Genomic DNA, 12,457 nt, shown 5'->3' with positions numbered 1-12,457 from the left:
TATGCACTTTTGACTAAGAAAACACCTTTTCTCGAGGGACCCCATATCAATTTGTCCTCTACACCTCTAATGCTCAAGGGGATACTACAAATATGAGCATCTTCTTCTTTATTAAAAATAGACCCGATAAGGCCTTCATTCCAATCCTTTGAATCCTCATAAATTAGATCTCTGACTTTTGAATTTGCATCCAGTATCGAGATGGGGGATTGAACACAATAGGTTGAGGGGGATAACAACCACTTTTGACCCCAAATGTTGATTTTCACACCATCCCCAACTTTCCACTTCAGCCCTTCCTTTAGTCATCCCAATCAGTTCCAAACACTCCTCCATATCAGAGAAGGAGCATTCCACAATTTAGCTTCTACGATAGAGGTGTTCTTATGGTATTTTTCTTTGAAAATCTTGGCAACCAAAGATTGAGGGCTTTGCAACAATCTCCATGCCTATTTAGCAAGGAGTGCTAAATTGAAACTAGCCAAATCTCTAAACCCCAAATCTCCCTTGCCCTTAGCTACCCCCATTTTTTCCCAGCTCCTCTAATGTATCCCATTACCCCACCAGAATTTGGACAGCATAATATTGATCTCCTTGCAAAGCTTTTTGGGAAGCTTAAACACACTCATTGTGTAAGAGGGAATTGCTTGAAGAACTGCCTTGATCAACACCTCCTTCCCTGCCCCTTATAGAAAACAATTATTGCAGCTATTGATCTTCTGCCACACCCTTTCCTTGAGACCTCTAAAAGTGTTATACTTTGATTTACCAACCATGGTTGGTAAACCAAGGTATTTTTCATAACTGCCTTGGACCAAAGACCCCCTTTCTCTTAGAATAAGATCCCTGTCTGCCACAGGAGTATTTGAGCTAAAAAAGACTGATGTCTTCTCTTTATTCAGGAATTGACCAGAAGCTCTTTCATACCTCAACAACAACTCTTGCAACCTCTTCCATTCCTCCACACAAGCCCTCCCAAATAAAATGCAGTCATCTGCAAACAGCAGATGATTTACTCTACTTCCTCCTCTCACCACAATAACCCCTTTAGTATTCCCACTCAAATCTGAGTGATTAAGCAAAGAACTTAACCCTTCTGCACATAATATGAATAAATACGGGGATAAGGGATCCCCTTGTCTCAAGCCCCTCAAAGGAAAAATTTTTTACCCTGGCTTTTCATTGACTAACATAGAGTAAGAAACTGAGGTTATACAGCTCATGACTAGCTCTATCCAAGCATCACAGAAGCCAAATTTTTTCATTACAGCTTTCACAAAAGGCCACTCTGTCCTATCATAAGCTTTTGACATGTCAAGCTTAACGGTCATGCTTCCTTTCTTACCCTTTTTCCCCACCTTCATGGTATGCAAAACCTCGTAGGCAATCATTATATTGTCAGTGATAATTCTACTAGGAATGAAGGCACTTTGATTGCTTGAGATGATCTCTGACAGAACTCCTTTGAATCTGTTAACTAACACTTTGGAAATGATTTTATAAAAAACGTTATAAAGACTGATGGGCCTATACTCAGTTACAACTTTTGAGTCCTTCTTCTTAGGAATTAGAGCAATAAAAGTAAAATTGATAGGTTGGAAAGGAATTATACCATTGAGATGGTCAAGAACAGCTGCACACACATCATCTCCAATTGTAACCCAATGGTTTTGGTAGAAGCAAGCTTCAAAACCATCAGGGCCTGGTGACTTTAAAGGTGCCATGCTCTTAATGGCTTCTTCAATCTCCTCCTTGCTAAATGGTCTGAGCAGTTTGTCATTTTCCTCCCTTGTAACTCCAGGTTCTAAGTGTTTTAAGCAATCTTCCATCTCTTCTGAACTAGGCTGAGTTGAACTGAACAAGCTCTCAAAATATCCTTTGAAAGCTCCCTGAATGCCCTCCTGGTCTTTGTAGCTTCTCCCTTGCCCATCTTCAATCAATTTAATTGTGTTCTTTTGGCTCATTTGGTTTGCACAAGCGTGAAAATACTTTGTGTTTCTGTCCCCCTTAGCATACCAATTTATTTTAGCCCTTTGTTTCCACTTGATATCCTCCTTTTCGAGCAAAGTTCCAACTTCCTTCTGTAACTTCTTCATTTCAGCTGCATTAAGACAGCTCTCTTCATCTTGCAGCCTTTTCAGTACCTTAGTTTTTAACTTTATTTCTTGATTCCTGTCTTGTTTGAACTGCTTACTCCATCCCAGAAGTGCCCCTCTACACCTTTCAAGTTGATTTGTTATTGGGATTTGTGAACCTCTCCTTCCTTCATTAATCCTCCATGCCTCTTGGATGCCTTCCTCACATCCCTTCTCCTTATTCCAACTAGCTTCATATCTAAATATTCTACCAACCTTCCTTGTGAATTTGTCCCTTTTGTTCATAGTCAACAGGATTGGCCTATGATCTGAGCTCCTACCTGTTAACACTTCCACCCAATATTCCTTAAACAACTGGACCCAAGATGGATTTGCTACTACCCTATCAAGCTTTTCTTTCATGAATGAAGCATCCTCATGTCTGTTGCTCCATGTAAACATGCTGCCCACCCACTTTAAGTCTGACAAGTTCCCCTTCTCCAATACTTTCCTAAAATTATCCATGAGTTTCTCTTGTCTAGGTCTGCCCCCTATCTTGTCATCATGAGTTAAGATCTCGTCGAAATCTCCCAATACACACCATCCTTGAAAACCTGTTGGCTTTAAGGATGACAGTAGCTCCCAAGCTTCAGCTCTTTTGTGAGTCTCAGGATGGCCATAATAACAAGTTAACAGCCACCTCGAGCAATCCACCTCATTTGATATCCATGCATTTATGTGCCTTTGTGTGTAATTCAAAATTTCTAAATAGACCCTACTACTCCATAAAAGTGCTAAACCTCCTTTTTGACCCACAGGTTCTACCACAAAACACCCTTCAAACTTAAGTCTCTTCTTAAAACATTCATACTTGACTGCTTTTAATCTAGTTTCTATTAAGAAAACTACATCGGATAGATTAAAAACAATTTGATGCAACTTTGTCAACTAGTCATCACGTTTTGATCATGCATAACAGTTGCAGCTTACTCGTTAAATAAGAAAAATAAATGGAAAAACTGAGACTGACTCCTTTACATCTACCTAACATATTTTATTAAAAAAATTTATTATAAGCGAATTCACGTATCGAATCACGTACATGATCACATGCTTGAGATCCCAGACTTGAGATATCGATCTGCTCTATCAGAGCGCGTAAGCAAACTCTTTCCCTACCGAGTCAATATTTTCTTTTTTGAAATAATGCTTTTATACCCATTCAATTTTGCCTTCAAATTTGAATTAGTCTGTACGTTGGAAACTGGGCACGTGCCTTTACTGGTAGTCTATAAAAACTGATGAGTATTAGCATTAGTTTCTTTATATACATTTTATAATCACATTTTTTGAATATTAATTTTGTATATCAAAAAAAACTTCTATAATGACTTATTCATTTTTCAACTAAATAATAAAAAAATATTATTATTTTTATATATTTTACAATTAGCACCATGTGCTCAAAATATAAATTCCATATATCTAAATATTTACCAATTTCATATATCAAAATGACCAATTTTATGTACTAAAAATCATTTTGTATCATCAACTTAATACAAATTTTATATTTCAAAATTATTTTAATACAAACTCCACAAAGTTGATTTTAATGGATATGAGAGTAAAAAAATAGTAAAATTATGTTTTTTTTTTTTTTTTTTTGAAATGGTGCCTCATTCATTCATTTAGCATAGAACATTGTCTACAAAACCTTCCATGTCTTTCTGTAAACAAGAAGAAATACAAGTTGGTACCTCTTCTATCCATACTTGCTCTACATTTGATCTTAAAGCTAACTTAGCCAAATTGTGTGCTACTGTGTTTGTATTTCTGTTTGTGTATTGAACTGCCCAATTGGACCATTCAGATAAAAAAGACTTTGAATCTTCAATAATACTGCCCAAGCTTGATACATCTTCATCTGGACTATAAACTGCTCTTACAATGTTTTGAGCATCTCTTTCGAATGTCACTTTGTTGAGTCCCAAGTCTCTGCAAAGTTCCATAACTTTCCTAAGAGCAAACCCTTGTGCTATTACTGGTTGGTCCACGTTGCCTTTGAATCCACAATATGTTGTTGTAGCTGCCCCATTTTCATCTCTGATAATGACTCCTATCCCCATTTTCCTTTATTTGATATTACAAGCTGCATCCCAGTTAACTTTAAAGCTGTTTGCTCCTGGTGGTGATCATTTCTGGATGACTTCTACTCGACTGACCCCTCCTCTACTTGAAACTGCTAGTCCCTCATCTGCTAAGTGGTATTCTTCCAAGGATTCTCTTGCAGATCTGATAATGCTGCTCAGGTTCATAAATTTGTTATCAAAAATAAAATTGTTCCTTCTCATCCACAATCCCCTCATTATGACTGCAACTTCCTCTAGCTCAATTTTGTTAAGCTTCCTTTCCAAACCCTCCCACAGCTTAAGCAGATCAGTTTCCATAATACTCCATTTCTGAGTTGCTTTGTGAGACTCAGCCCACACATCACTAGCTGCTGGGCAAAGCCAGAGAACATGCATGACAGTCTCCTCTTCTTTCAAATAGATGGGGCATAAGGGGTTCTCAATAACTTTTTTTGTAAATATGTTTCCTCTAGTAGCAAGAAGGTTGTTTCCTGCCTTCCACAAAAAAAGCTTCACCTTACCAGGTGTAACACCCCGTATTTTAGTGTATTTTCACTGAATGATTATTTTTATTAATTCAAAAATTTATTCTATTGTTTTAAATGTATCGGTTATTTTTAGATGTTTTATTTTATAATCTTTAAATTGTGAAAAAAATTAATTTGCGATGTTTCCTTAATATTCATTATTGTTATGCATTTAAATTGTTCATCTTTTAAATTAATTTAGTGTTAGATTTAATTATTTTATTTGCATTGTATCATTACGTTTAAATTATTTTAACTGACTTGCGGTTTTAAAATCTTTTCCGTTGGATCATTTTTGTGACCCAAGATGTGGGGATTGGACCTCATTTCTTTCCCTTCATTTTTCTTTTTCCCTTTTTCTTTTCTTTCCTTTCTTTTTTTCTTTTCCTTCCCCCAGTTTTTCCCCCCTGCGCGACACCTTCTCCCCTCCTCTCCCGTGCGCTTCTCTCCTTCCACCCAACCCACCGCCGTCGCGCCGCTGTGCGCGACACCGCCTCTCCCATTAGCTTCCCCACCAGCTGGCGACCACCCCCCTCCATTTCCAGCTCCTCCATCGCTGCCGATAGCCTCCACGCACCACTCCAAGCCGCGGTGTATTTTGAGCTCCAGCGCTGTCGTCGCGCCACCTCCAGCCACCATCTCTTCACCACTTCATCCTTGACCTCCTAGTAACCCAATGGACCCAACCCCAGCTCCGATCCGTCACCGGTGAAGCACATCCAACCTCATTTCCGATTTGGGTATTTTTGGCCTAAAACCAACCTTTGCGCCGCCACCCACGGTAAACCACCACCACTATTGGCTTCACCGACCTCTCTAGGCCCTACCCTATCAATTTTGGGTCTTGGTTTGTCTCCGTTGAAAAGTGGGTTTTTGAGACCCACGGCCACAGTGTATTTTACACTGTTACGTTGCTGAGCCGCCACTTCTTGCAGCTTTGTGATCCTTTAGAAATTATAATATAGCGCTGTAAGTATTTTTCCAAAGAACTTTCGTGATTTAAATGTATTTTTGCACTAACACATATTATTGTGATCTGGTTGAACATACCGGACTGAATCCGAGGAGTTCGGGGGTCGGATGGATTGTAGAAGGAGTTGTGTGTTTGGTTGGTATTGTGAAATGTTGGTTGTTGGTTGTTGGTTTTGTTTCATGTATATGGCATATTTGCATGCATGTTCATGTTTGTAAATGAAAACTGGGTTTTCACATGATTGCATACATGTTCATGTGTTTATCTGAAAATTAGATTTCCATGTGAAATGATTTGAGTGTGCTTGAAACAACTGGATTGACTGGTTCGAAAAAAAAGGAAAAGAGACTGTAGGGATGGTGGTAAGCAGGGATGGTGGCTGTGTCCCGCCTGTGATTCCCGCCTACGATGCACGCGGTAGGTATGATGGTAAGCAGGGATGGTGGTATAGTCCCGCCTGCGATTCCCGCCTACGGTGCCCGATAAATGGTTTGTTTTGTGTGAATCATTTTCTGGGAAAATGATAGACTATGTTTTTGGGCAAAAATGAGATTTTTGGCGTGTGTTGGAAATAATCATTTTTCTGGGAAAAATGGTATTTTATGGCTAAGTGTATTTTGTCATATGAATGCATGTTGGTTGCATTAATGTATTTTTATCCAGAGAGTTGTTTGGTTTATACTTACCTGCGGTACCATTTTATGGTAACGCATATTTCGATGCAGATGAGGCTGAGGGTGAGCCTGAGGATTTGGCTCCGCCCAAGGAGTGATCTGGGGTCACTCGTTTTGGTTTGAGACTTGTAAAATATTTATTTTTGGATGACTGTATAATTTTTAAACCTTTTTACTGATTCTTTAAATTGTATTAAAAATTCTGGTACTTAGTTGTATTAATTATCCGTTGCGTTGTTTTTGTACACTGTTACATGTACACACACTTGGCACTATCGTTGGGATGTGTGACCCTGTTGTCATCATCCCGGCGTCTCGATTCCCGTGTCTCCTTACATGGGGGTCGTGGGCGCCACACCAGGAACTTTCAATTCCCATATGGACTTCCACCTGCTATCTTTCTCACCCTCCCTTGAAGACTCACCCACCACAGCCTTCTTTAGAAAACACCTTTTCTCGAGGGACCCCATATCAATCTGTCCTCTACACCCCTGATGCTCAAGGGGATACTACAAACATGAGCAGCTTCTTTTTTATTAAAAATAGACCCGATAAGGCCTTCATTCCAATCCTTTGAATCCTCATCAATTAGATCTCTGACTTTTGAATTTGCATCCAGTATCGAGATGGGGGATTGAACACAATAGGTTGAGGGGGATAACAACCACTTTTGACCCCAAATGTTGATTTTCACACCATCCCCAACTTTCCACCTCAGCCCTTCCTTTAGTAATCCCAATGAGTTCCAAACACTCCTCCATATCAGAGAAGGAGCATTCCCCAATTTAGCTACTATGATAGAGGTGTTCTTATGGTATTTTTCTTTGAAAATCTTGGCAACCAAAGATTGAGGGCTTTGCAACAATCTCCATGCCTGTTTAGCAAGGAGTGCTAAATTGAAACTAGCCAAATCTCTAAAACCCAAACCTCCCTTGCCCTTAGCTACCCCCATTTTTTCCCAGCTCCTCCAATGTATCCCATTACCCCACCAGAATTTGGACAGCATAATATTGATCTCCTTGCAAAGCTTTTTGGGAAGCTTAAACACACTCATTGTGTAAGAGGGAATTGCTTGAGGAACTGCCTTGATCAACACCTCCTTCCCTACCCCTGATAGAAAATAATTCTTCCAGCTGTTGATCTTCTGCCACACCCTTTCCTTGAGACATCTAAAAGTGTTATACTTTGATTTACCAACCATGGTTGGTAAACCAAGGTATTTTTCATAACTGCCTTGGACCAAAGACCCCCTTCTCTTAGAATAAGATCCCTGACTGCCACAGGAGTATTTGAGCTAAAAAAGACTGATGTCTTCTCTTTATTCAGGAATTGACTAGAAGCTCTTTCATACCTCAACAACAACTCTTGCAACCTCTTCCATTCCTCCGCACAAGCCCTCCCAAATAAAATGCAGTCGTCTGCAAACAGCAGATGATTTACTCTACTTCCTCCTCTCACCACAATAACCCCTTTAGTATTCCCACTCAAATCTGAGTGATTAAGCAAAGAACTTAACCCTTCTGCACATAATATGAATAAATACGGGGATAAGGAATCCCCTTGTCTCAAGCCCCTCGAAGGAAAAATTTTTTACCCTAGCTTTCCATTGACTAACACAGAGTAAGAAACTGAGGTTATACAGCTCATGACTAGCTCTATCCAAGCATCACAGAAGCCAAGTCTTTTCATTACTGCTTTCACAAAAGGCCACTCTATCCTATCATAAGGTTTTGACTTGTCAAGCTTAATGGCCATGCTTCCTTTCTTACCCTTCTTCCCCACCTTCATGGTATGCAAAACCTCGTAGGCAATCATTATATTTTCAGTGATAATCTACCAGGAATGAAGGCACTTTGATTGCTTGAGATGATCTCTGACAGAACTCCTTTGAATCTGTTAACTAACACTTTGGAAATGATTTTATAAAAAACATTACAAAGACTGATGGGTTTATACTCAGTTACAACTTTTGGGTCCTTCTTCTTTGGAATTAGAGCAATAAAAGTAAAATTGACAGGTTGGAAAGGAATTATACCATTGAGATGGTCAAGAACAGCTGCACACACATCATCTCCAATTGTAATGGCTTCTTCAATCTCCTCCTTGCTAAATGGTCTGAGCAGTTTGTCATTTTCCTCCCTTGTAACTCGAGGTTCTAAGTGTTTTAAGCAATCTTCCATCTCCTCTGAACTAGGCTAAGTTGAATTGAACAAGCTCTCAAAATATCCTTTGAAAGCTCCCTCAATGCCCTCCTGGTCTTTGTAGCTTCTCCCTTGCCCATCTTCAATCAGTTTAATTGTGTTCTTTTGCCTCATTTGGTTTGCACAAGCGTGAAAATACTTTGTGTTTCTGTCCCCCTTAGCATACCAATTTCTTTTAGCCCTTTGTTTCCACTTGATATCCTCATTTTCGAGCAAAGTTCCAACTTCCTTCCGTAACTTCTTTATTTCAGCTGCATTAAGACAGCTCTCTTCATCTTTCAGCCTTTTCAGTACCTTAGTTTTTAACTTTATTTCTTGATTCCTGTCTTGTTTGAACTGCTTACTCCATCCCAGAACTGCCCCTCTACACCTTTCAAGTTGATTTGTTATTGGGATTTGTGAACCTCTCCTTCCTTCATTAATCCTCCAAGCCTCTTGGATGCCTTCCTCACATCCCTCCTCCTTATTCCAACTAGCTTCATATCTAAATATTCTACCAACCTTCCTTGTGAATCTGTCCCTTTTGTTCATAGTCAGCAGGATTGGCCTATGATCTGAGCTCCTGCCTGTTAACACTTCCACCCAATATTCCTTAAACAACTGGACCCAAGATGGATTTGCTACTACTCTGTCAAGCTTTTCTTTCATGAATGAAGCATCCTCATGTCTGCTGCTCCATGTAAACTTGCTGCCCACCCACTTTAAGTCTGACAAGTTCCCCTTCTCCAATACTTTCTTGAAATTATCCATGAGTTTCTTTTGTCTGGGTCTGCCCCCTATCTTCTCATCATGAGTTAAGATCTCATTGAAATCTCCCAATACACACCATCCTTGAAAACCTGTTGGCTTTAAGGATGACAGTAGCTCCCAAGCTTCAACTCTTTTGTGAGTCTCAGGATGGCCATAATAACAAGTTAACAGCCACCTCGAGCAATCCACCTCATTTCATATCCATGCATTTATGTTCCTTTGTGTGTAATTCAAAATTTCTAAATGGACCCTACTACTCCATAAAAGTGCTAAACCTCCTTTTTGACCCACAGGTTCTACCACAAAACACCCTTCAAACTTAAGTCTCTTCTTAAAACCTTCATACTTGACTGCTTTTAATCTAGTTTCTATTAAGAAAACTACATCGGGTTTCTTCTCCTCCACCAAAAGGTAGAGATCTTGAACTGTCTGAGGGTTCCCAAGCCCTCGGTAGTTGCAGCTTAATATTTTCATTGATATTGGCGGGGCTGGTGACCAGCCTCCACCAATAATTGTTGAGAATTATCCATTGAACCTTCACTTTTCAAACTCCCTAGCTTGATCTTTTTTTGCACTTTTTCACCTCCCATCACCTCTTCTTTTTTCCTCTTTCTAGTAACATACCCACCACCCTGCTTCGTATCCTCCCTTTTCTCTCTTACTCTCCTATTCCCCCCTCCCTTAGTCTTTCTATTAAGCAAGCCTTGACCCTCGCCAATAGTGACTGTTTGCACTGTCTCCTCCACCTCCAAACACCTTTCATCTCCACTTGCTTCCACCAACCAACCGTCTACCCCTTCCATTCTTTTTTTTTTATGTACCATTAGCACAGCTACTCTCTACTTCATTACTTTCATCCCCTCCCCTTAACCCAGGTGTATTTTCCTCCCCCTCAATGTTTTGTTCAACCTCACCCCTTTTTGTTTCCTCACCCTCTGCCTCATGCTGGTCATCCCTGACACCCCCTTCTTCTCCTTCATTCACTTCTCTCCACGTGCTTTCAAAACCATTAGCTCTTATTTTCAACTTGGACCCCATTTTTGTATCAGCCCTTAACCACACTCCATATTGCAACGTTTCACCCACCTTCCCAGTGCATCCATGTGGGCCATGAATTAGGCAACCACACTCAAAGCAGAACCTGGGCAGCTTTTCATATTTAATTGGGATCCAGAGCTTTTCACCTTTCATCGTGATTGTTCTACCTCTGGCCAGGGGTTTCATGAGCTCGATGTTGATGCGTACCCTTAGAAACTTACCCCATCCAACCCCATCTTCTTTTGTATCCACCTCTTCTACTTTTCCTACTGTTCCCCCTATCTGTTTGCCATGTTCTTCATTCATGCATGCAAGGGGCATATCATACATTTGGACCCAGAAACTTTCCTTATCAAACCTCATTCTTTGCGGGGGTGTGTATTCATCAAATAGCTTCAAGGCTAAAATGTGAGAGTCAAAGAGCCAAGCTCTCCCACTCCATACGCGTTGCTTATCTGCTTGGTTAGCAAAGGTTATGGTAAACATGTTACCTCCTAGTTCAACGAACTTAGCAAGCTTGCTGACTCTCCATACTTTCTTCATTGTGTCCTTAAGAACCATTCTGCCGATGTTCCTATCCAGGCAAATCTTCCCTACCAAGCTACAGTCTCCTTTGAAACCTATTACCTCATCGACAGCATCATCAATGGCTATAGCTTCCCTGTCTTCCTCTGTCAAACAAAACTTCCCCCACTGTTCCTCCAAATCATTCATTGTTGAAACCTTTTCCTCCCTTTCACACCAACAACTTCCTCTTTCTTCCCCCAAAACCACCAACTCGTTGCGAATTGCTTCTCCGTACTCCACCGTGCGTTCCTTTCGCTCAGCTACGTAACCACTCACCTTGAACGTACGTAACCTCTTACCACCACCTTTCCGTTGCAAAAGGTGTGGTCCCCCCACTTCACCTCAGCCACCCACTAGGAGAAACCGAGAGAAGAATTTTCCGCCCTCAAGCACAACCCAGTAAAATTATGTGTAGAGAGTGATTATTGTTTTTTCAAATTTGAAAAAATACTATTCATAACTATGTAAAATTTTGAAGATTCATAATCCAATGTAGATCAATTTATAGAGATATTATATAAATATGAAGATAAATATGAAGATACATAAGCTATTGCCAATGTTCTGAGTAAGGGTTTAGTTGCAAATAAAGAGTTATGGCATATATATTTATATTTTATTATCATCTCATTATATTGATGTTATTTATTTTATGTTTAGGTTTTATTTGTTTACAATATTTTATTAATAAAATGATAAAAATAGATGAAAACATTTATTTTATTGTAACCATAAAGTGACACGATTAAGAAATAAGGTTCAATTTTATAAGTACTTTGATAATGATTAAGGGTTAAAGATTAAGGTGTGGTTTGGGTAGTGAAATGAGACGAGATGATTTTAGATAAAATTTAAAAGTTAAATAAAATATTATTATTGTTTTAAAATTTGAAAAAAATGAATTGTTTATTATATTTTATGTGAGAATTTAAAAAAATTGTAATGATGATATGAGATGAAATACTTTCATTATACAAACGGGATAGTGATAGATCAGAAACGACAATTTTAATAATTCTTTTACAGTAATAATTTAAACAAAATGGATTGTAATAAAATTATGATGCTCTTAAAATCTTGTTTTACAAAATGATTATTCTTCATTTAAGACTAATATTGTATAAAAATTATGTTAATCGTTTTTCTTAAAAGGATATAATTTACGCGTTGTTGTGAACGAACCGCGCGATCGACCAAATCATATTTATTCTACCAATATTGAGTACTTTGTCTATGCTTTTTATATTATTCCTCTGTACGTAGGGTCTCCCAGCTTCCACGCCCAGACCAACTGTTACTCTCTGTAATCTGTTTTTATACACTGAAATTTCATGTTTCTTGCTTTTGTTTCACATGCATGCATCTGTTTTCAACCTTTATTTACGAAAACAGGAAAAAAAAAAAAAAAAAAAGGTAATCCAATGGCAACTGTGTGGTCTAATTAAGGTTGACTCCAAACAGTCAAATCTGGTGTTCGACGCGGCCAATTACAGCCACTTAACTAATTTACCTGCCTATTA

At 39.0% G+C, this 12,457-nt stretch overlaps 2 protein-coding genes across 2 annotated transcripts; both read right to left on the bottom strand.

Moving 5' to 3' along the window:
• Window positions 1–4,270: 4,270 nt before the first annotated feature.
• On the bottom strand, window positions 4,271–8,561 carry LOC121265781. The gene is made up of 5 exons (XM_041169450.1): window positions 8,346–8,561; window positions 8,022–8,214; window positions 7,733–7,871; window positions 6,899–7,655; window positions 4,271–4,702 (listed from the first exon to the last, which is right to left on the bottom strand). Exons 1-5 carry the CDS (start codon window positions 8,559–8,561, stop codon window positions 4,271–4,273), a joined length of 1,737 nt encoding a protein of 578 aa, XP_041025384.1.
• Window positions 8,562–8,576: 15 nt separating this feature from the next.
• Window positions 8,577–9,332, bottom strand: LOC121265780. Its single transcript, XM_041169449.1, has one exon. The coding sequence runs from the start codon at window positions 9,330–9,332 to the stop codon at window positions 8,577–8,579; it is 756 nt and encodes a 251-aa protein (XP_041025383.1).
• Window positions 9,333–12,457: the final 3,125 nt, after the last annotated feature.

This window comes from Juglans microcarpa x Juglans regia, chromosome 5D, assembly GCF_004785595.1.
Source record: "Juglans microcarpa x Juglans regia isolate MS1-56 chromosome 5D, Jm3101_v1.0, whole genome shotgun sequence".
Lineage (NCBI taxonomy): Eukaryota > Viridiplantae > Streptophyta > Magnoliopsida > Fagales > Juglandaceae > Juglans > Juglans microcarpa x Juglans regia.
Note: the sequence above shows the minus strand (reverse complement) of the source record. Positions and strands in the feature narration are given on the sequence as shown.